The 20,079-nt window shown below is 41.3% G+C and overlaps 2 protein-coding genes across 2 annotated transcripts in view; both read right to left on the reverse strand.

Moving 5' to 3' along the window:
• Positions 1-3,096: 3,096 nt before the first annotated feature.
• On the reverse strand, positions 3,097-5,770 carry LOC148817464 (lysophosphatidic acid receptor 6). Its single transcript, XM_088938437.1, has 2 exons — positions 5,640-5,770; positions 3,097-4,266 (listed from the first exon to the last, which is right to left on the reverse strand). Exon 2 carries the CDS (start codon positions 4,119-4,121, stop codon positions 3,171-3,173), a length of 951 nt encoding a protein of 316 aa, XP_088794563.1. The 5' UTR covers positions 4,122-4,266; positions 5,640-5,770; the 3' UTR covers positions 3,097-3,170.
• Positions 5,771-9,019: 3,249 nt separating this feature from the next.
• The window catches only part of pusl1 (pseudouridine synthase like 1), a 50,555-nt gene continuing 39,495 nt past the window's right edge, over positions 9,020-20,079 (reverse strand). Inside the window, exons 6-8 of the mRNA XM_088938246.1 lie at positions 12,746-12,800; positions 9,716-9,878; positions 9,020-9,214 (exon numbers count right to left, since the gene is read on the reverse strand). Coding sequence (XP_088794372.1) covers positions 9,174-9,214; positions 9,716-9,878; positions 12,746-12,800 — 259 coding nt within the window. The 3' untranslated portion in view covers positions 9,020-9,173. The remainder of the gene's footprint in view (positions 9,215-9,715; positions 9,879-12,745; positions 12,801-20,079) is intronic.

Consider the following 20,079-nt stretch of genomic DNA (forward strand, 5'->3'; position numbering starts at 1 on the left):
TGTGTGTTAGTGGGTGGTTTGTGTCACCAGTGGTCTGCTCTTCCTGATGTCAGTTCAGCTGCTAGAGAAACTTCTTTTTGTAAACTCTAGCGTAACCAGTCTTAGTTGTCGTTTCTTCTGCAGATGCAAAGGATATCCCAGAAGTTCAGCCCCCCCCCCCGCACTCCAAATGAAACCTGGCAATTTGAAAATAATAATAGTTCCTTACACTTGTATAGCACTTTTCTGGACACTCCACTCAAAGCGCTCTACAGGTAATGGGGATCCCCTCCACCACCACCAGTGTGCAGCCCCACCTGGATGATGTGACAGCAGCCATAGTGCATCAGTACCCTCCCCACACACCAGCTCTCAGTGGGGAGGAGAACAGAGTGATGATGCCGGTTCAGAGATGGGCATTATTAGGAGGCCATGATCGTTAAGGCCAGCGGGAAATTTGGTCAGGATGCCAGGGTAACACCCCTATTCTTTTCGAGACACACCCCGTGATTTTAATGACCACAGAGAGTCAGGACCTCGGTTTTTATCTCATCCAAAGACGGTGCCTTTTTACGGTATAGTGTCCGCGTCACTATACTGGGGCATTAGGACCCACACAGACCACAGGGTGAGTGCCCCTTGCTGGCCCCACTAACACCTCTTCCAGCAGCAACCTTAGTTTTTCCCAGGAGGTCTCCCATCCAGGTGGGGCTGCCAGTTGTGAATTGTAAGGTGATATGGCTGCTAGCATATCAGAAAAGAGTGCTTATGATTTACTAGCTTAAAAAAGGTTTGAAATAACCTTTTTTGACATCCTGCCACCAGTTATTTATGCTGTACCCACCCAAGCTGGAACAGACAGTTGTGTTTTTTCACATCTCTGCTCATAGCTACAATCCCCATGACTGCACACTTGCCATGTCACTTAGGAGAATATACTACGTTGTTGTGATATTAAAGCCAAAGAAAGTGCTGTTTATCTGAACTATAATAGTGGCCCTTGACACCCATATGGAATTTCACACTAGCGGGTGACGGTTGAACAGGTTAGGCAGTGATTTTCTTGCATTGTGAAGTGAAGGGCTTCCTGTTCATAACTAACATGCGTTGTCATTTGCTAAAGACATTGTGGCTGTGGCTTGACAGTTTTGCTTTTATAGTGATAATTCATTACTTTATGAAAGAATTGTGTGCTTTCTTCACAAGCAGTGCGAGTAAGTACAGTGGAGCTCTGGGAGGGAGGGCAATGTCTAGGTGTTGTGTCTAGAAAATGAGGGGCTTTTCCTTCTGGGAAACTTTCACGGATTCCAGAGCCTTGTGGTGAAAGCTTAACCAAGCCTCAGCTGGTCAGTTTCAGTTCCTTTAAAGGGAAAGTTTATATTGAATTGTACATATTCCGGCAGTTAGTGTCATTATATTTTCATTTCCTTGTCAAGTATTCACTCATTCAAACGATGTCCCAGTTGGTATGCTCTCACTGAACTCGTTCATGGATAAGATAAATGTCATCCAAAGCTTCCAAATGTTTGGATGTCTTTTGCAGGTGAAGTTGAAGAATTCACCAAAACTAATAATTGTCTGAAGGCTGTGTATTGAGTTGGTTCTTGATGGGTAGTGATGTGAAACCAGGGGCACACTTCCTTATATGTGCTTCTTTACATGACATAGATTTCACTTCCAGCAAAATATTAAAAAAATCAAACCAAAACAGATAGCGTCTGAGGTTTGGCTTGGCAACCCTACAGCTCCCAAAAGCTTTCAGCTGCTCTTTATATAAAAAGCTTGACATTTTAAACATTCAATATCGGGAGTGAACCTTTAAGATCTGGTTGGCCTTCAGTGTCCTGGTGCCCAGTGGAGGGATTCATTTAAACGTATAACATATTTTACTATTAAAAATAGACTTGCTAATCCTGGATAGACCTGGCATATGTTAATATGTTAAGATAATAAAATAGTGTTTATGTTTATTATAATATTATCAATAGTAAACTAAGAAATGCATTGGATTTTTAACCTCTTGATACTATCCCAAATTTTCACAAGCTGTTACCACTTCAAACAAAAAAGAAATCCTGCTTCTCAGTCCTTTATTTGTCTTTAACCTGCTGTTTTGTTCTCTGGTCTTACTTGTATCTTGAGGTGTGCTTGAATTAATTTGGACAGAAACCCATAACACAGTTCTTTTTGAAAAAGAGACCACGTTAATGGTTTTAGGGCAATATATCATAAAAAATATCTAAATATAAATAATATTATACACCCAAATAGTCCAAATCTACTGTATATAGAAGCTTAGGGAGATAAAAAAGTGAAAATTAAAGGCTGTTGTTCAGATTTAATGTATGAAACATTAATAATGTTAATAAATCTATGTATACACAAACCTAAAAAATGTCTGACGATATGGATTTAAGAATATTTTAACGTTTAATTCAACTGCACCAAATTAGAGGATTCTGCTGAGGCTAACTGTTACAATAGTTCTCTCCTCTTAATTTAAAATTGTCTGGTTATAACAGTGTAGTGTATGGAAATTATAATATTATTAATACAGATGTATGGAAATAAAAGAACGTTTCTGACAATAATTTTACCTGCCGCTTTTTTATTTTTTTTAAGGAATCCCCAAATGATAACTACATTAAGAACATACATACAGTAGTTAACAAAATAGCCATCACTATGATAGAAAAGTTCGAACAATATGTCTTGGTTGAATTTTTTTAGCTTTTTTACTGTAGAGCAAACCTCCAGTTCATGGCGTGTTCCGAGATCTTCATCCAAGTGCAAGAAAACTATACAAGGCCTCATTCAGTGTATTTAATTCAGTTCTGTGCCATTTGAGCGGATGGTAACGTGTTTTCAGGTGTCCTTCGGTGCTTCTACTAACATTTGCTCTGGATGCACAGCTAAAATCACAACAAAAATGGACAGAAGTCCGCATGTAACTGAAGATCTCCTGAAAGACATTGGTATATTTGGCATAATTGTTGAGTAGAAAGGCAGGCTGTGTAAGTTACATCGCTGTAAAATGCGCTTTGTCTTTACTCTGACTCACACAGATGTGGCTGCAGGCCATGGCGCCATTTCTGTGTGATCCACGCATCGGGGTGCAATACCGGATCCAGCCGTGCAGCAGGAGGAGAGCTGGTCCCAGCCTGTGTGCGGTCTGTGTGCCGAGGCAGCCGTCAGTCTACTCTGTAGATGGTGTAGACTCTCCCCGCTCTCGAAGGCCTGAACCACTTGACAAAGCTCCACTTGCACTTGGGGGTGGAAAAGTAGTAGACAATGGGGTCCAGGCAGCTGTTGCAGCTCAGCATGGCCATGGTCACCCGGCGCATCTTGAAGATGGCGTCCGAGAGGCCGCAGTCCTGGATGACGTTCCTCCTCACCAGCAGGTGCAGGAGGTGCGTGACGTGGTGGGGAAGGAAGCAGACGAGGGCGATGGCGAGGATGGCGTAGATAACCCGCAGGGCCCGGTGGCTGGTGGCCGTCCTGATCCGGGCGATGCGGCGGGCCACCAGCGGGTAGCAGACCATGATGATGGCGAAGGGGATCACCGACCCGAAAACCAGGGCGCAGACGTTGTAGGCGGTCATGCGGTTCTCCCAGGCGTCCTCGGAGAAGTTCTCGAAGCAGCTGCCGTTGTGTCCCATGCCGACGTCCCCCGGCCCGCTCAGCACGAGGCAGGACATGGTGGTGATGGCTGCCGCCCAGACGAAAGAGCTGACCAGCAGGGTGTACCGCGTCTTCCTGAGCCTCAGGTACGTGTGCGGGTGAACGGTCGCAACGTAGCGGTCGACGCAGATGCAGGTCAGGAACGCGATGCTGACGTAGATGTTGGTAAAATACAAAGTCCCAGTGATGCGGCAGGCCAGCTCCCCAAAGACCCAGCGGTTCTGGTTCAGGTGGTAGTGAATCCGGCAGGGCAGGATGCACACGAATATGGCGTCCACCGCCGCCAGATTGATGATGTAAACATCTGAGCAGGAGCGGTTGCGGATTTTGAAGACAAATATGTAGAGAGCGACCAGGTTGGCCATCAGCCCAAACACAAATACCAGGGAGTAGACGACAGGGAAGAGGTAGATCTGGAAATCCGCGGTTGGGTTGCACGACACATTTCCGGGCTCAGACATGGCTTTGTTTTCACAGCTCCAAGATTACGTCTAATTTCAGAGTAGAAACACTATGTTTTTTTATAAGGTTCTGCCAGGAATCGAGCCTCTTTATTGAAGATGAATGCTATTTTGATGCAGTTTCTTGGACTTCCAAAGCAATGGCCTGAGATAGAACAGAGACAAAAATAATTAGTTTTCTTCAGTTTACTTTGATTGTTTGGCTCACTTTTTTTTACAACTGAAGCCGGAAGTATCACAGTTGTACAGGGCCACTGTGCTGCTTCTCCAAGTCTCGGATATTTGTTTGATTAATACAGTGGAGAGGTTGAAAGATTGGCTTCTTTCCTTTGAAGAGTGTTATAGGATTTCCTCCTCTCTTGTAGGTAATCAGCTCATTATTTGCCTTTAATTGTTAATCAGTGGGAAAACTGAAAGGGGTGCAAACATTCCATGATTTAAAAACAAAGAAACAAAAAAGTGACCCAAAACATTTTTCTTAAATATAATGTATTTGGCATTTCTTAATATAAGTTACCTTTGACAGGGGGATGCCTAAATCAGTATAATAGCTATATAGTAAGTACATCGTAATTGGATTACACATATAAATAAAAATAACTGCTTTGTAACGACCTATGCTGAATCCAGGTCCAGATGCTTTTTAACAGAAACTTTTTTAAACATTTTGCTTTTTGCTTTTTATTTTTTGTAAAGTTGCACTTCTTATGAACAAAAAATTAAAATGTAAAAAACATACATAAAACAGAAATATTCCTTCATGGTAAATGGCAACCTAACAAGACTGATCATTTTGTGGAAGGGGGTGCATATACAGTAAATGCTTGACTAATACTGCCTGCAAGAGTTAAGGTATTTCTGGGTTTAAACTCTTCATTACAAATGAATAGACATACATTTTCTCAATAAAAATGACCAGGTTTCTAAGATATATTAATATATAATAGCAAAATGTATCCGTCTCCTGAAGCACTATTCTAGTCACACCTGGGGGTATTTTTAGTATGACCTGTATGCACTGCTACGGAGAGCTGTGTTATTAAATTACTAGTGTCATTTTGGTTTAATTTCAGAATTTGCACATGACAATTTGTATATAAAACAAGCTACAGCATTAAAGTGGATGTCCAATTAATAGAGCACGAAAATAGTCTGAGTTTTGTTAAGAAATGTAATTACTCATTAGTATGAACCAGATACTCCTACTGGGTTATTAACACTATTAACATGTCGTTATCCCATTATAGGTTACCGATGGAATTTGCATACTCCTAATCTGAAGTGTCAACAACGATTTTCCAGGTTTCAGTAATGTTGGCAACGACGGTACACCACAGGTACGAGTCCAATGGTGTGCGATGGCCTAGAAAGTATGTTCAAGAGGAATCGCTCCTCTCGGCTTGTTCCACTTGAAACTTTGAACATGAGAGCGAGGTTCCTGCAGCCGCTGTCCCGAGATTGGTATCTCGTATTCGAGTGTTCGTGCTGTAGATAAGGTCTTTAAACGCTGGTACTTACAGGGGATGAATGGCATCGACGAAGGCTCGCGGGCCTCAGGCGACTAGCGGCCGACCACAGGATGAAGACCCGTGCTGTGACTTCGGTGACAAAATGCCGTGCCAGAATGCCTCAGGTCACGTTTCTTCTGGCTTCTTCTCACTTTCCCCTTCCATTCAGACCCCGATGCTACCGCCTCTCTGGAAAGAGCTCAGCCTTGAAGCCGTGCTGCTTGTGTGCAGACATGCAAAACCACAGGAAGCCAGCAGAGAAGTGTGGGATATTTACATCCACCTACTCTACCTGGCTTTTGTTTGGTCTTTTTTTGTACTTATGTTTCGTTTACCATAAAGGCCACCCACGCTCTAAACTGACACTTAACCACAGAACAGTCGGACGACCTTAAGTGTCTTTTGCACTTCGGAAACCGTTTAGACTGTAATGGAAGAAACTGTCTTAGTCAATCACTCCTACCTTCACCTCAGACCTCGCTGAGCTGACAGAGCATTGCAGAGGGGTGCGACTGTGAGGTGAATCTGGTGCAATCAGAATCAGATTTAATTACTTAAATATCAACCCACCCTTACCAATGGGCACAGTCATGTACTGTAGCAAGCGTACTGTACTTTGTTATTAATAAATGGAAGTGTTGTTTGATGCTGTTAATGAGACAGACTTTCTCATTTAATACTACAGTACTATGATTTAGGCCTCCAAGCTTGGAAGTGACTGTAAGGATTTAAAGGAAATTTATATTGATTGTAACGATTTTTGGCTTGATTCCATTTTAGAAGCTAGGCATGAATGAAAACCGGATAGGCAGCTACATACTGGACAGATAAGCCATTTAACTTGCGACCAAAACTGTGGTCCTGTGTCAATCACACTGTTGGCCTGACAAAAATATATATATTTTTTAAAATGAGATCTTCTTCTTAAAAAAAACTTTTTACCAATTGAAACCGGGCAGATATGAATCATTAACCAAACCAGTTTCAGATCCCACCTGGATGATGCAACAGCAGCCATAGTGCGCCAGAACGCTCACCACACACCAGCTATCAGTGGGGAGGAGAGCAGAGTGATGAAGCCAGTTCATAGAAGTGTAACTTCTAGTGCCAATATAGGAAGAATATGTAATAGGTTTATTCCATGCTGAAAAAAAGAAGAAAGAGAACACAACGTTTCGGCCGTGGAGCCTTCTTCAGGTGGGCATGCTGACGCAGCTACCCACTAGGAAGAATATGTATCAATATGCAGACCCTGTATAACCTAAGATCATCATCTAACTGCCATTTAATTTTGTTCTTTGTCAATACTAAGAGTATGCTACTAACAATTGTTCAGGAGCTGTTTTGACAATTAACTCTAAACTTGGGACGTTTCATTCTAGTGGGCCTACAGCTAACAGCACTGGTGTGCCAGCCAAGGCCACCTATCTGCTATTTTATCCTCAATATCGAACGTTTCACTCACTTATAGATGGTTTTGTAAAGTGGGACGACTTCTGTTTTAAAGGGGAACTGCAGTCCCAGTTTCGCAGACCAGTCATTAAATCTCTGTAACAAAATAAGTTAATTTTCTCTTGCAGTAAAATTTTTTTTAACAGATTTCAAATTAAGCATGAAATCGTGCACTTCGTGAAAGTACTGTAGGTCGCCATGTTGTTGAATACCCCTGGTCTCGGCACGGGAAAGAGGGAGAGTTTGCGCGAATTGCGACGTGAAGCGGCCCTTCCTGCTCACTAGTCCCTGTGATGGCTAGTGTACTGTGGCATACGAGCGAATAAGTACAGGCTGTGCAACAGACATTTCGCCACAGAAATGTTCCAACGTGATCTGCATGCAGAGAAGAAAAAAAACACGTTTCGGTTGTTGTTCCTTTGCAGCCACGCATTCTGACGCAGCTACCCACAAGTTAACAAGTAAGTTGTATTTGTCAGCAAAGTTGTATTTGCACTCGATATCGAGAGCAATATTTCTATTGGATTAAAAGAGATGTATTCACAAGCCTGCTTGTTTACAATGTAACAGGACTGCTTCACCTCACCAGAGGTTTTGATGCCTGAATCGCAGAATACCTGGAACTTTAGTCTATTTTGTGGTGTAAATGGGAGGTTTTACAAGTTACTGTGTATTTTTTACTTTCACTGTGGTTTGAAATGCACTCATCAATGCTGATTCTTTCTAACCCCTAAATATAAAAATACCCTTGCAGCTCATCTTTTAATGGAGGCTTAAACCCCACAAACATTACGTCAGCACCTCTTGTGATTGTAGGTTCAGTCACTTGTATGGAAGTGACTATCTTCTCATCAAGCTCATCAAGCAGAAATAAAGTAATCTGTGGAGACAACAGCAGGGATTGGGTTTAGGTTCCGAACTACAGCCCTGTCATAATTAGCAACACAAATAGTACAGCTGGAGTAGCTGCTGGTGCTCTGTGCTCCTGATAAAATGAAGATGGTCTGAAATGCCAGGTAGGTATGCTGTAACCTTTAAGATGATGATTTTTCCACTTTATTATCTACAGTAGCTGCATAAACTGGTGACAAAGTTTGTCTGGAAACCAAATTAATTAGGTACTGTAATTTCCCACTCCATATACAGTAGGGAAACAGCACAAAGAATGGGACCCTCCATGAAGAAACTGTAAAAAAGGCATTGCCAAGACATTATCTTTTTTTGGCGGCTGCTACAAATCACACAGATAAGGTTCTGAACATTTCAGAACGCGCAAATTGGATCAGAACATTCATTACTGGATCCACCGAGTAGCAGCCCTGTGATTTGTGCAGAACTTGTTTTACTTCTCAGCACAGACACATATCACGAGGAAAACAGTTTCAGATCCTTACGGAGTGCCGAACTTTCAGTTTTCTTTTGTACTGTCAACTGGCTATCTTTTCTCTGTAAACTCTGCTTTAAGCACATAATTGCCCTTATACAGTACGTACAGTGTTTATACAGTATATACTTACTGAGAAACATTAAAGATGTGACAGATACAATTAAATGCAATCCCATCCTTGTCTGTTACTTTTTTAAAGCCTCTCAGTATAATATACGTGTGTGATCTTGTTTGTGCAACAGTGGGTTTGAAATACCTCATGTTGTCATCAGGTGCACTATTATTCTGAACCTTTATAACACATCATGGGGCTCTACATTTGTGGGTGTAATTATAAATATTGTACTTCCCCTCTATGTAAACTAGATGTACTGTAGTCTGGTTTTCATTTGTTTTGAGGTTTTTGTTATTTCAATCTACGTTTTATTTTTTCCACTGTCTTTTCTCATCTGATATTTATCCATTCTGGACTGCATTGTGAACAAGAAAGCAGGACTGAAACAAAAGGAAGAAATATAGTGCTTTATTCACGCGTGTTATGTATTGTATATACATGTATATACAGGCAGGCACAAAAGTAAATCTGAAATGTGTTTTACAAAAACAAGATGGTTCTTTATTAACATATACTTTTTATTTTCACACAATGTTATAGAACAGAAACTCTAGAAAGAGCAACACCACATCCCTTTTCAAAAGGAATAATCAGGCCTCAATGTCTGGGTCAAGTGGTCGTGGCAGCAATTCTGCAAAGAAAAAAAAGTCACTCAGCTACACATCCATTTGAACCTGGTTTATTACCCTTCCTTGGTGGAATTGGTGTAGATGTGGGTGGATGTTGGAATTTACAGCCCCATGTAAATCCTAACCCTCTTCTCATGGTGCAAATGCACAGGGTGGTGCTTCTTATTCTTTCTATCTCTGTATCCTTTCTCAGCTGAAAGAAAATATAGTTTTTTTCCCCCTGATACAATCATAGAATCAACAGTGAGACCACACAGCCTTCCACTCATACTTGGGGCAGTGGATTTATTAGTCAGGAGGTAATATAATACCAAGATGCACCTCAGAGGTCAAAAGACCTGCCAAACAGAGTGTGTTTAATTCATTAACCAAATGTCAACACCGATATCTACTTCCTCTGGGGAAAGGATTTGCTTGTAAATACTGCTGCCGCCATTAAACAACCAGATTTGACACGCCCTTCTTGATGAATGCTTTTATAATCTTGTCTTTATCTACTGTACCTGAGTCATCATACTCCACTTCCTTCAAGAAAAGACCTTGTGGAGGTGCAGACATATTCCGTGGAAAGGCCAAAGAGTCCTGGGCCTCTAGTAGCTCCTGTAGCCGAGGCAGAGTGAGCCTACCCTGGCCAACCGCCACCAAAGCTCCTGTCATCCTCCGGACCTTCAACACAACATGGGAATAGTGTCAGTGGGAAGTGTTATCGGAGTCTTTTCAGATGGCTTTGCAGCTCCTGACCTTTACATTTCAAATTGTTGTAGTTCAAATCCAGAAAATGTATACCAACAAACAACAAATACATGGTTGTATCTGTTATTTGTTATATGACTGTAATTGTTATATGGAGTTCATTGTTCTATATTTGATATCTACAGCACATCAAATTGCAGCTTTGCATTTAAGCACAGATACAATTTTAACAAGATACCAAATTGATACAGTGATAGTTTGCAGGACAGCTTGTCTAAACATACTACTTAAAAACCATCCATCCATCCATTTTGTAACTGGGGTCACTGGGGAGCCAGAGCTTATCCCAGCAAGCAACAAGCTGAAGGGTTCACTCTGGACAGGATGACAGTCCAGACACATACACTCACTCCCACCTAGGGCCAATTCTCCCAATTAATCTACCACTTCATTTTTGGACTGTGAGAGGAAATCAGAGCACCCAGAGGAAACCCACGTGAACACAGGGAGAACATACAAACTCCACACAGACAGCACCCCAGGTCCGGAACTGAACCCAGAGACCAGCGCTGTGAAGCAGTAATGCTACCCCATTGTGTCACCATGCTACCTCGCTAAAAACGAAGATTATTATTTCAGTAAATATTCAGAATCTTTCATTACAACCTGCCAAGAACAATGTGATAAATGAATCTTTTTTTTAGAAAGTAAAGTTGAGTGATTAAAAATATAAACATTCAATGTTTAAACAAACAAACTAAAGAAAAAAAACATTCCACTTCCAACTATATGAGATTATACTGAAGGTAATGTATTTATACAAAGGTCACGCCTGCATTTCAACAGCACAGCCTCTAAAGAAAAAAAAAGTGACTCAGTTTATAGAACCTAAAGTGTGATGACTCATTTAATTGTCAAATATTAATAATGTATTGCCAGACTTTCCGGATCTTCCTAAAAGCACATTTAGAAATGACATAATGAAGACAATCAGAAACTGATGCTCAGATCAGCCATCCCACCCATGTGGTTTCTAAAATCAGAACTGAGACAGATAACAGGTGGGGGTAGTTAACTGAGATTAGTTTATTCTGCCACATGATCATACTTGGGACATTCAAGATATTTAGCAAGACACGGGACAAGGTGCTGTCATCAGTCATGCTACAGGATTGCAAACAGGCACTGATGGGTGTCAACATGGCTGACTGCTCATTAGAAGAACCTGCTGAATTAATCACAGCTGCTCTTTATGAGTAATTAGCACTCAGGTGGAGTGACATTCCACATGAGGGCTGAGAGCTAGCGTGACTCGTGTGAGATTGGTCACTCCTCTGGGCTCGCTGTGAGGTTTATAAGAGCAGTTGGGAGAAAAAGGTAGTAGTCTGTCTCTAGATGCTAATATGAAATGAGAGGATGTGAGGGAGAGAGTGGTAAAGTGGAAGTTCTCAGTTTTAAACTGATCTTGTTTATGGGCCTGTGAGATTAAGTGAGCATAGAACAGTAGGGAAATCTTAGATATGTAATGAGTTGCTTCACAAGTGCTGGACGGATGGCTGTTGGGTCACTAGTCAAGTTCAATGGGGTCTCTCTTGTAAAGAGATTAGAGTTAACATGATGCAGGTTGAGTCTTGAGTGCTACCTGGCTTTAGTATTGGCAGATGGGTGAGCAGTCAACAAAATAATTCTGTTCTTAGGCTACATTTCACATCAGTGTATACTTAAAAGAACAAGTCTGATACTTGTGCTCAGTAAGCAATGATGGCTCAAAGGAAGTGCCTTTCAAGTACTTTAACCAGGATAAAAAAAAAAGTCTATCTAATTAATACTTGCATTACTCCACCTAGAATCAACAATTCTGGAATCTGCATTTTCCTTGGGGAAATGCTTCCCCCTACTGGATATTTTCATATTGCAGTTTCAGCCACCACGGTTTCTACTTCACAAGCAACTGAAAAGTGTGTACCTAGAAAAAAAGAACTTTGTTGATGATCATGCCTATAAGGTGGCACTTTCCCTGGGTTACTCAGATGTTACCACCTTGTAGAGTTCTAAGGGACTTTTTTTGCTACTTTCCCTGTTTCAGTCATTCATGCTATAGAAAAACTATAATACTCCTGTTTGCAGAGCACAGCTAAGCTGGTGAAGAAACAGGCCTTGTTTTCATTATTCTTTTAAATGCTGCTTGCTATTATTTTGCAGAGCCATTTCCTGTCACTCTTCTACTGAAGTGCTTTACAGACACATGTTTTAGGAAAATGACATCACACACAAAAAATGCATACACCCTTGCAGTAAACTGAGCTCCAATATAAGTCAGTAAAGTCTCAGGGCATTCAGACAAAGAGCAAAAAGACATCTATATGAATCCACAGCCAAAAAGCAAAAAGACATCCGCCAATCCAGTAAACTCATCGATGTCATTTCATACAATCCAAGAACTTTTCAATGCATCTTGTAATGCAATGAAGTATTACTACAAAGGCATGAGTTGTATGTCTAATATACTTTCAATGTAATAGAGCACAGTAGACACAGGTACTCCTTTTCATCTGCTACACACAACCTAGGTAGGGGCATTCTCTAGAATTTTCTTTTAAGAAGGTAACATTCAGCTGACTCATACTCGGTTTGTAATTAGACTTCCCGGGTGTTCTCACTGTCTTTGAGCATTTAGTTTGCTCAGACGTGTAAAAATGAAATGAGTCAAGTGGCATCATTCTACACTGATGTACTTTTTTCAGCTAATCACTAGAGGGCTCTCGCTACACCTGTTTATGTGGAAAAAACAGGCAGGTTTACAATAACTGTCACAATAAAGAAAACATGAGAGGACTTACCTGTTTATATAAGAATGATTTACTTTTGAAAGTGAGTTCCAAGTACTGCATATTCCTAAAAAATGAAAATGCATTATTTAATAGTTATTGTTTGCCTAGATATGACATTTTTTTCTTATTTTAAATATGACATTTGACATTTTATGTATATTAGGGAACAAGAGAATACATTTAACATGTCTCCTGCAGGCACACTAAAATATAGTTAGATCTCATGAACAAAACAGCATGTCTGCATGCAACTACTTGTGAGATACCAAAGGCATGTCATGTTGTTTCTATACTGGATGGCCAGCAGGTGATGCTCTTCACCCTTGAACCACAAATTCCAAACCATTGCCCTGCTGTGGTTACAGGGGTAAATGCAATAACAGGAGCCATCTTTTTGATGAGACGTTAAATCTGGAGCTTACCTGTGATCATTCATGTTGGTTATTTGAAAAGATTATGCGTGCTTGACCTGTGGCATAGCAACACTTAAGAAAATAGGCCTAGCGAAATTAAGGAACAAGTTATTCCATGCTGACAAGAGAAGAAAGGAAACGCAATGTTTCGGCTCTGGAGCCTTCTTCATGGTGTTTCCTGTCTTCTCTTTTCAGCATGTTCACATGTTTCTTTGTAGCCTACGCATGCTAACGCAGCTCCCCACCTGAACTAATTCTACCAAAATGAATCTCCCCACGGTTTTTCAATTGTAAACTTTATTGCTATATGTAACCGGTACATGTACTGGCACAATGGAATTCTTACTTACAGAAAGTCTCTCGATCGTTAAAACACAAAGTGCAGACAGTGCACCAAGACAATATACAAACAAACAGTAGACAATGTACAAGTAAACAAGTAAACAGTTTGAATGTTAACAATGCAGACATGTAAACAATGACATGTCATTGTCCGACGGGCATGGCTAAATGTGTTCGCCAATCGAACACATGTGCTTAGTGAGGCATAGACTAACTTTTTTAGCCAAAGAAAAAGTACAGAACTAATTATGTACACAACTACTCATTGTGATATAATTCATTGCTACTCATTGAATTTTTAAAATTTTCCCTGGCTCCCAGATATGAAGCACTCTGTTGATGGCTGAACCAAAAAAGTACCCAGAAAAATTCTACATACATAGCAGTGAACGTTTGATTACAGAATAAATGTCAGTAACACAGCTATGTACTGTAGAAAACACTTAATTTTAAAAGGCAATTACTGCAGGTCTTTCCAAAGAGATACATTTTGTAGTCTCTCTCGTGTTTTCCTACTGAAATACATCAGCCTACAAGCCTACAGCCAACAAGGCTAGTCTCTGCAATTCTAAATGAAGGTCAACAAGTTAAAATAAAATCCCCTGAAATTTAATCAGAATCACAACCTGTGCGCTGGGTTTAGTTCTATTGTATTGAGGGCTTGCTTAGAGCATTATGTCACACCGAAATGCTTGGTATCACATTAGCACAAAGTGTCTTATAAAGCAGAGTTGTGGAATGGCTCAGTAGGTATCACCATTAATCATTGTATAAAATGAGCTTAGTATATACATGCGGTTGTTTTATATCGGTATCTGAGAGTATTTTGATTTTCAGATCAACTGTTTGTCTTGATCTAGTTTTTTTTGTAGCAGTATACCCTTTTTCATCATTAGGTCACTTATACAGTATACTGTTTCTCATCGTGGAGAAATGCAATACTTTCATTCCTACAGTTACACATTTTTAGAGCCAATTCACATTTCCTTATTGGTCTTTCATTAGGGTACTAACCAGTCTATGCCTCACTAAGCACTTAATTTTGGACTAAAACAAGGGGGGAAATGTATGTAGGCCTCTCTAAAGGATAAGCACAGCTCCACTTCCATCTCATCAGAATTCCTTAACTATTCCTTAACTATGATGGCATTTGGAATTCCCTATTTATTACATATTTTGTAATAAATCACTGACAAAAGAGAGTACAATAAAGAATTTAGGGGTATGTGAAAGAAATTGCCATAACATGCTTTGAATTTTGATTTTTCAAGGACATTTCAAAAGATAAATGATGCAATTCCATTATATCTACCTGTATGTGCCAAAAAATTAATCAATCAAGATGGAAAGTGTGAAATTGTCTGAGCTGTTTGTATTCTTAAAGATCTTAGTGTTGTTCTCGCTGTGCTTTTTGGTTTTTAAGTAGCTTCAGTAGTACTGTAGATTATTCACAACAATTATTACATAATGCTGTCTAGATATGAAACATTAAAAACACCTACATTCATTTGATTGAACTCAATCATGGTAATACATAATGGTCGTATATGAGCCCTAACAGTCATTGTATTAAAAGGATTCTGTACTTTTTCACACAATTAAAGTTCTCATCAAATAACATCTTGATATTAAATTAAACACTCTAATTCCTCTAGTGAATTCCAGCTTTGTACAGAAAGCTTAAGGACTGAATACTAATTAATCCCCTCCATCTCTAAAGCTAATATTTTTTGTGCAATTCAGAGATGAAAGTGGATTACCATTACAATGCTTAACCTATTGAGATGTCCAGACAATGGTCTGGCATTACTGGAAAAATAGAACATTGTAGGTCTTTATATGGGTTGGAGAACTGTAAAAGAATACCTCTGTACATTTTAACAGTCCAGAGTGTACAGTATCAAGAGTGTAAAAAGAGCACATACACATGTGAGTTGACTATGCCTATTCACGCTGGAGCATCCCAAAATAAATCATCAATCCATTTTCTAACAGCTTCATTGCAAGTCAGCGCTGAGGAGGAGCAGGAGTCTGTCCTGGTAAGCAACAGGCACAAGGCAGGGTCTACTGGTCTAGGGCAGACGCAGACACACACACACACTCACACCAGGGCCAGAATTTTCCCAGAAGCCACTTAGCCTTCCAGTATGGCTTTGGACTGTGGGAGGGAAACTGGAGGGCCTGGAAGAAACCCACACAAACACAGGGAGAACATACAAACTCCACGCAGATAGTTCCCCAGATCCAGAATTGAATTCATGTCCCCAGTGAGACAGCAATGCTAACCAATAGGGGTGCCACCCCTATGCCCTATCACAAATACAGTAGCATGCAACTAATTACTAAATACTACTAAAGTGTCTGTCCACAAACCTCCAAAGCAAGATCGATGCAAAATTTCAAACAACCATTGGAAAGATTACAGTGTTGCCCACCATCTCACAGAAAAGGAGAAACTTCTATATAAAATCCTTAATGAACTCCCCTTACCAGCCTACAGTCTGTCAAGGAAAAGGCTCAAAGTCGAGTAGGATTAGCCTACGCCATCGGAGGCTAATTAAAAAGTGTGTTTTCCTTTCCTTCATCAGAGCAGGGGATTTGAAACGGAGAGTGTCTAAACAGGCCGTTTCCTCACATGCCGTAAATGCAGCCCACGGAATCGTGTGCCCACTGGGCATCCCAGAACACAGGATGGAGGACAATCCCTTTACTGCAGTTCTTTGGGAATAGATGAATCATTTTATTAAGAGCGTTGCAGCTGTTTGTGCTCCAGTGTGTGTGTGTGTGGGGGGGCAGGATTAACCTATTTTTCCCACTAGTCCACTGAAAAAGCATCAAATATTAGTTTTATTCCATGCTGAAAAAAAGAAGAAAGAAAACACAACATTTCGGCCGAAAAAGAAGAAAGAACACAACACCTGAAGAAGACTCCATGGCCGAAACGTTGTGTTTTCTTTCTTCTTTTTTTCAGCATGAATAAAATTATTACTTGTTCCTTTGTAGCCTACGCATGCTGACGCAGCTACCCACCTGAACTACATTGAAAAAGCATGATAGCCCTCCTAAATATTTAAGGCTAACACCCAGCATTTATAGTTTTTTGAAGTCAGAGCCCAGAAATGATGGACTACATTACTACATGGGTGGGAGGTGCCCTGTGAAAATGAATAATAAATACAAACATGAAGTAAAGCCCTTTAGAGGGCTGTGTTAACTCCATGAGCAGCATTAGGGAAGACTTCAGACCACAGAGGCAGAGACAGCTTCAGCCTGACCTCAAGAAGGGAACTGGGACAGCCAATCTCCCGGGCACTCAGAGACAGAGACCCCTCTAGCAAAAGTGAAGTGGTGATAGTGGGGGACCCAGGAGTGTAATCTGTGCCCCGATGTTGCCCCGGGCAACCAGTGCATTCGCAGACCCTCAGCCTCCTTCCGACCCCGGGAGACGCATCTCCCAAAGGTCCCTCATTTTTTCGGCAGGCGAATCCCCCTAACCTCAATCAGGCAATTGAGCAGACGGTCAAAGGCTTTTCCCCTTGCTTATCCAACACTGAGCTGAGCGCTCAGTGCTAAGCTTTGCAGGACTGAAATGCTCTCCCACCATACACCTTTTTTCCCTTGAATCACGAGCAGTGAATCCGCAGGGTCATTCTGCCCTCGCTGCATTTTTTCTACCCTTTCTCTTTTTGGCTCTCCAAAGCTCTGACTCCCCAGCCTTCTCTGCTGCCATTTCCAGACAGTCCCATTAAGCTGGGAGCCTTTGCGTTATTCAGACAGCTTCTTTCCAGCCAGCTTCCCTGCCATGCAGCCTTTTCCCGGTACAGCGGTAATCAAGCCAGCCTCTCCGCTGCATCAAGGCAGCCTTTTTTCTGCTCCATAATAATTCCGACAGCTCCATGCTCTATCAGCCTGCATCATTCCTTCATCGTCTCTCGTTAAGCCTCGTTCCCACCAGGCCTTCCTGAGACACCTGGGGCTCCTCTGTGAACCTGCGCTTGTGCCCGGCTTGTTATTTGCCAAAAACCCTCAAGAACCGCAGCCTAACACAATCAACACTGCGTACGCAAGGGTGTCTCGGACACTGTGCCGCCTGCCTGGTGCCCAGTGTGCAGACCTCCCACAACGAGAAGACAGGCTGCTAGCCAGGGCCTGTGGGTAGATCTAATCGCTATGGTCCACGTTGGAATAAATGACACAGAAAACGTTGAGTCAGAGATTCTGCAAGACAACTTTCTGGATTTAGCCCATAAGCTCGGGGGCAGAATGTCTGTGGCGATCTGCGCAAGCCCAGGGAAGCAAGAGAAATATGGAGATTTAACATCTGGCTACAGGAGAGCGGCATTTATGAGTCCTATATGTGTCCTGTACAAGCGGAACAGGTTTCATCTGAAACCGAAGGGAAGAGCTGTACCTTGGAAGCATACTCTTAGAGTAGCTAAGGATGTAAATTAAGGAACCAGGGTGCAGGGAGCTCACAACAGCTCAGACTTGGAGGAATCAAGATTCCTCAGGGCAACACTAAACAAAACAACATATCTCACAAGCCAACTTGTAAAAGCTACCATGAGGAATAAAAGGAAAGAACTCAAGGTCACTGCATTAACAGCAAAGTCTAACATTATAGGAACAACTGAAACATTAATGGGTACAAGTTTTTTTTTTGAAAAGCAGGCTTGATAGATATTGTTGCTGGGGTTTAGTAAACCACAAGCTTCTTTTTCGTTAGAATTTACGGGGGGTAATTAGAAGGAAAAAAATGAATGGTTTAATAATCTGTAGAAGATTTAGATCACAAAATTAAAATACGGGTGCAATTAGCTGACCATACAATTCTTAATTTAATATGTATCTTTAGGAAATTCTGATATCGTGAAGGTGGAGTACAAATGCTAGTGGATATGGTTGAAATATTAATGATTACTTTTTAATCCTGTTTATTAAGGTACCTCCTTTGGGGAGTGTTCTTAATAACTAGTATTTTCAAATAGCAAGGATGAAATAAAGGGATTAAATATGATAAAACCACTGGGGAATTGTGGCCACAATTCAGTAATTATAAGTGTCAATTTCAGAAGGTTAAGTTTTTAATTAGAGTTGACAACTACAGAATAGCAGACCATGAGACTGCAAACAGGCAAATCTGCAACAGATGGCTGGTTGTACTGCGAAATTTCAAAGTTAAAAGCTCAAAATGGATTCAATCCTAAAGTCTGAAGTTTAAGTCTAGGAAACTCTCACCTAAATGGTATAATGGACAAGTTGAGAAAATTACAGAATGAAGAGAGTACTCTACAGTATGAATGAAGGGGGAACTACAATTTAAAGGCCCAGGGAGTTCAGAGTTCTAGGTGTTTATTAGTTAATCAATTACAGTACTGTTAATTGGTTGAAAATACACATTGTCACATGGGTTTGAGGAGTGGGTTTGGTCACATCAGTCGTAACTTTGGGATGCCAGGCTGTGCCCTTTTATTTGGTGCAAAACCATAAGAATTCATGCTTTTTTTAGCAGTTTTACTACATTTCTATGGTGTATTGTCTACAAGATTGCGGTGATCTACTTGGGACATTCTCAAATTTGATTTTTGTTCTCTCAAAATCTCTGAAGGTGCCCTCCACTGCACAGCGTTTCCATTGTGCGTTTGTATGTGCTCAGATGCACAGAAAGGTATGCCACACAGACGAACAGAGCTTTTAAGTCCACAGAGCTCTAAGTTGCTCTACTGAGGCAGTGGTGGCCCATGGGCAACATCCATCCAGGTGACTGGGCTGGCTCTGCATGTGCTGTAGGACTCAACTGAACAGCCCTTGCTTGAGCACAGGAGCCTTATGCATGTGTGCTCCTAAGGGCATCTGCACAGAGTGGGTGCTCACAAATTCCAGCAGGACAAGGAACGACAGCCCAAAGGTCCTTGAGAGGAAAGATGTAAAGGATGTGTCTTAAAGCACAACCGAGCACTTTTGGGGGTAGCGTTATTGCATAGGTATTGCAATACAGGGGAAGAGTGTATGATACCTGCACTGGACATAGAGTGCAGCTGTATTGTAGTAAAACAAAACAGGGATTACAAGCCACCTCACCTCTCACAATACCTTTCTACCTTGTTCAAGTATTCCCAGCTCTGACCCTCTTACTCTGGCTTGTTCACGAGGTCCACAAATTCTCCATCATTCTTACGTGCCCTTGTGCTTTTAGCAAAAATCTAAACCAGATGGAAACAGGAGTGACGCTGAATGAATCCTCCAGGCTGGTCATCTTTTATCAGGTTCTTGTACTGGAACACCTGTCTTGGGGCCTGAGCGCTTTTCCTTCTTTCCCGTCTCCTTGGAGAAACACCGCGCTCAGAGACTTGACCTTTTGTCTCGGGCATATTGAGGCTTGATGAAAATGCGAGATCTGTTTCGCAGCCAGTTCTTTGATAGGGAGCTGCAGTACTGTGGTATTCGCTGAAAGACACTGAAGCAGTGTCTGACGGCCACTTTGGAATTCGACCGTAAATGATTTCAATCCTGTGCTCTTTGTCATCTCATTTCCTATTAGTCTCGTGCCATCACACGGTATGTCTCTTTTACTGTGCTCCATTCATT

This window comes from Atractosteus spatula, chromosome 20 (genome assembly GCF_055471065.1).
Source record: "Atractosteus spatula isolate fAtrSpa1 chromosome 20, fAtrSpa1.hap1, whole genome shotgun sequence".
NCBI lineage: Eukaryota > Metazoa > Chordata > Actinopteri > Semionotiformes > Lepisosteidae > Atractosteus > Atractosteus spatula.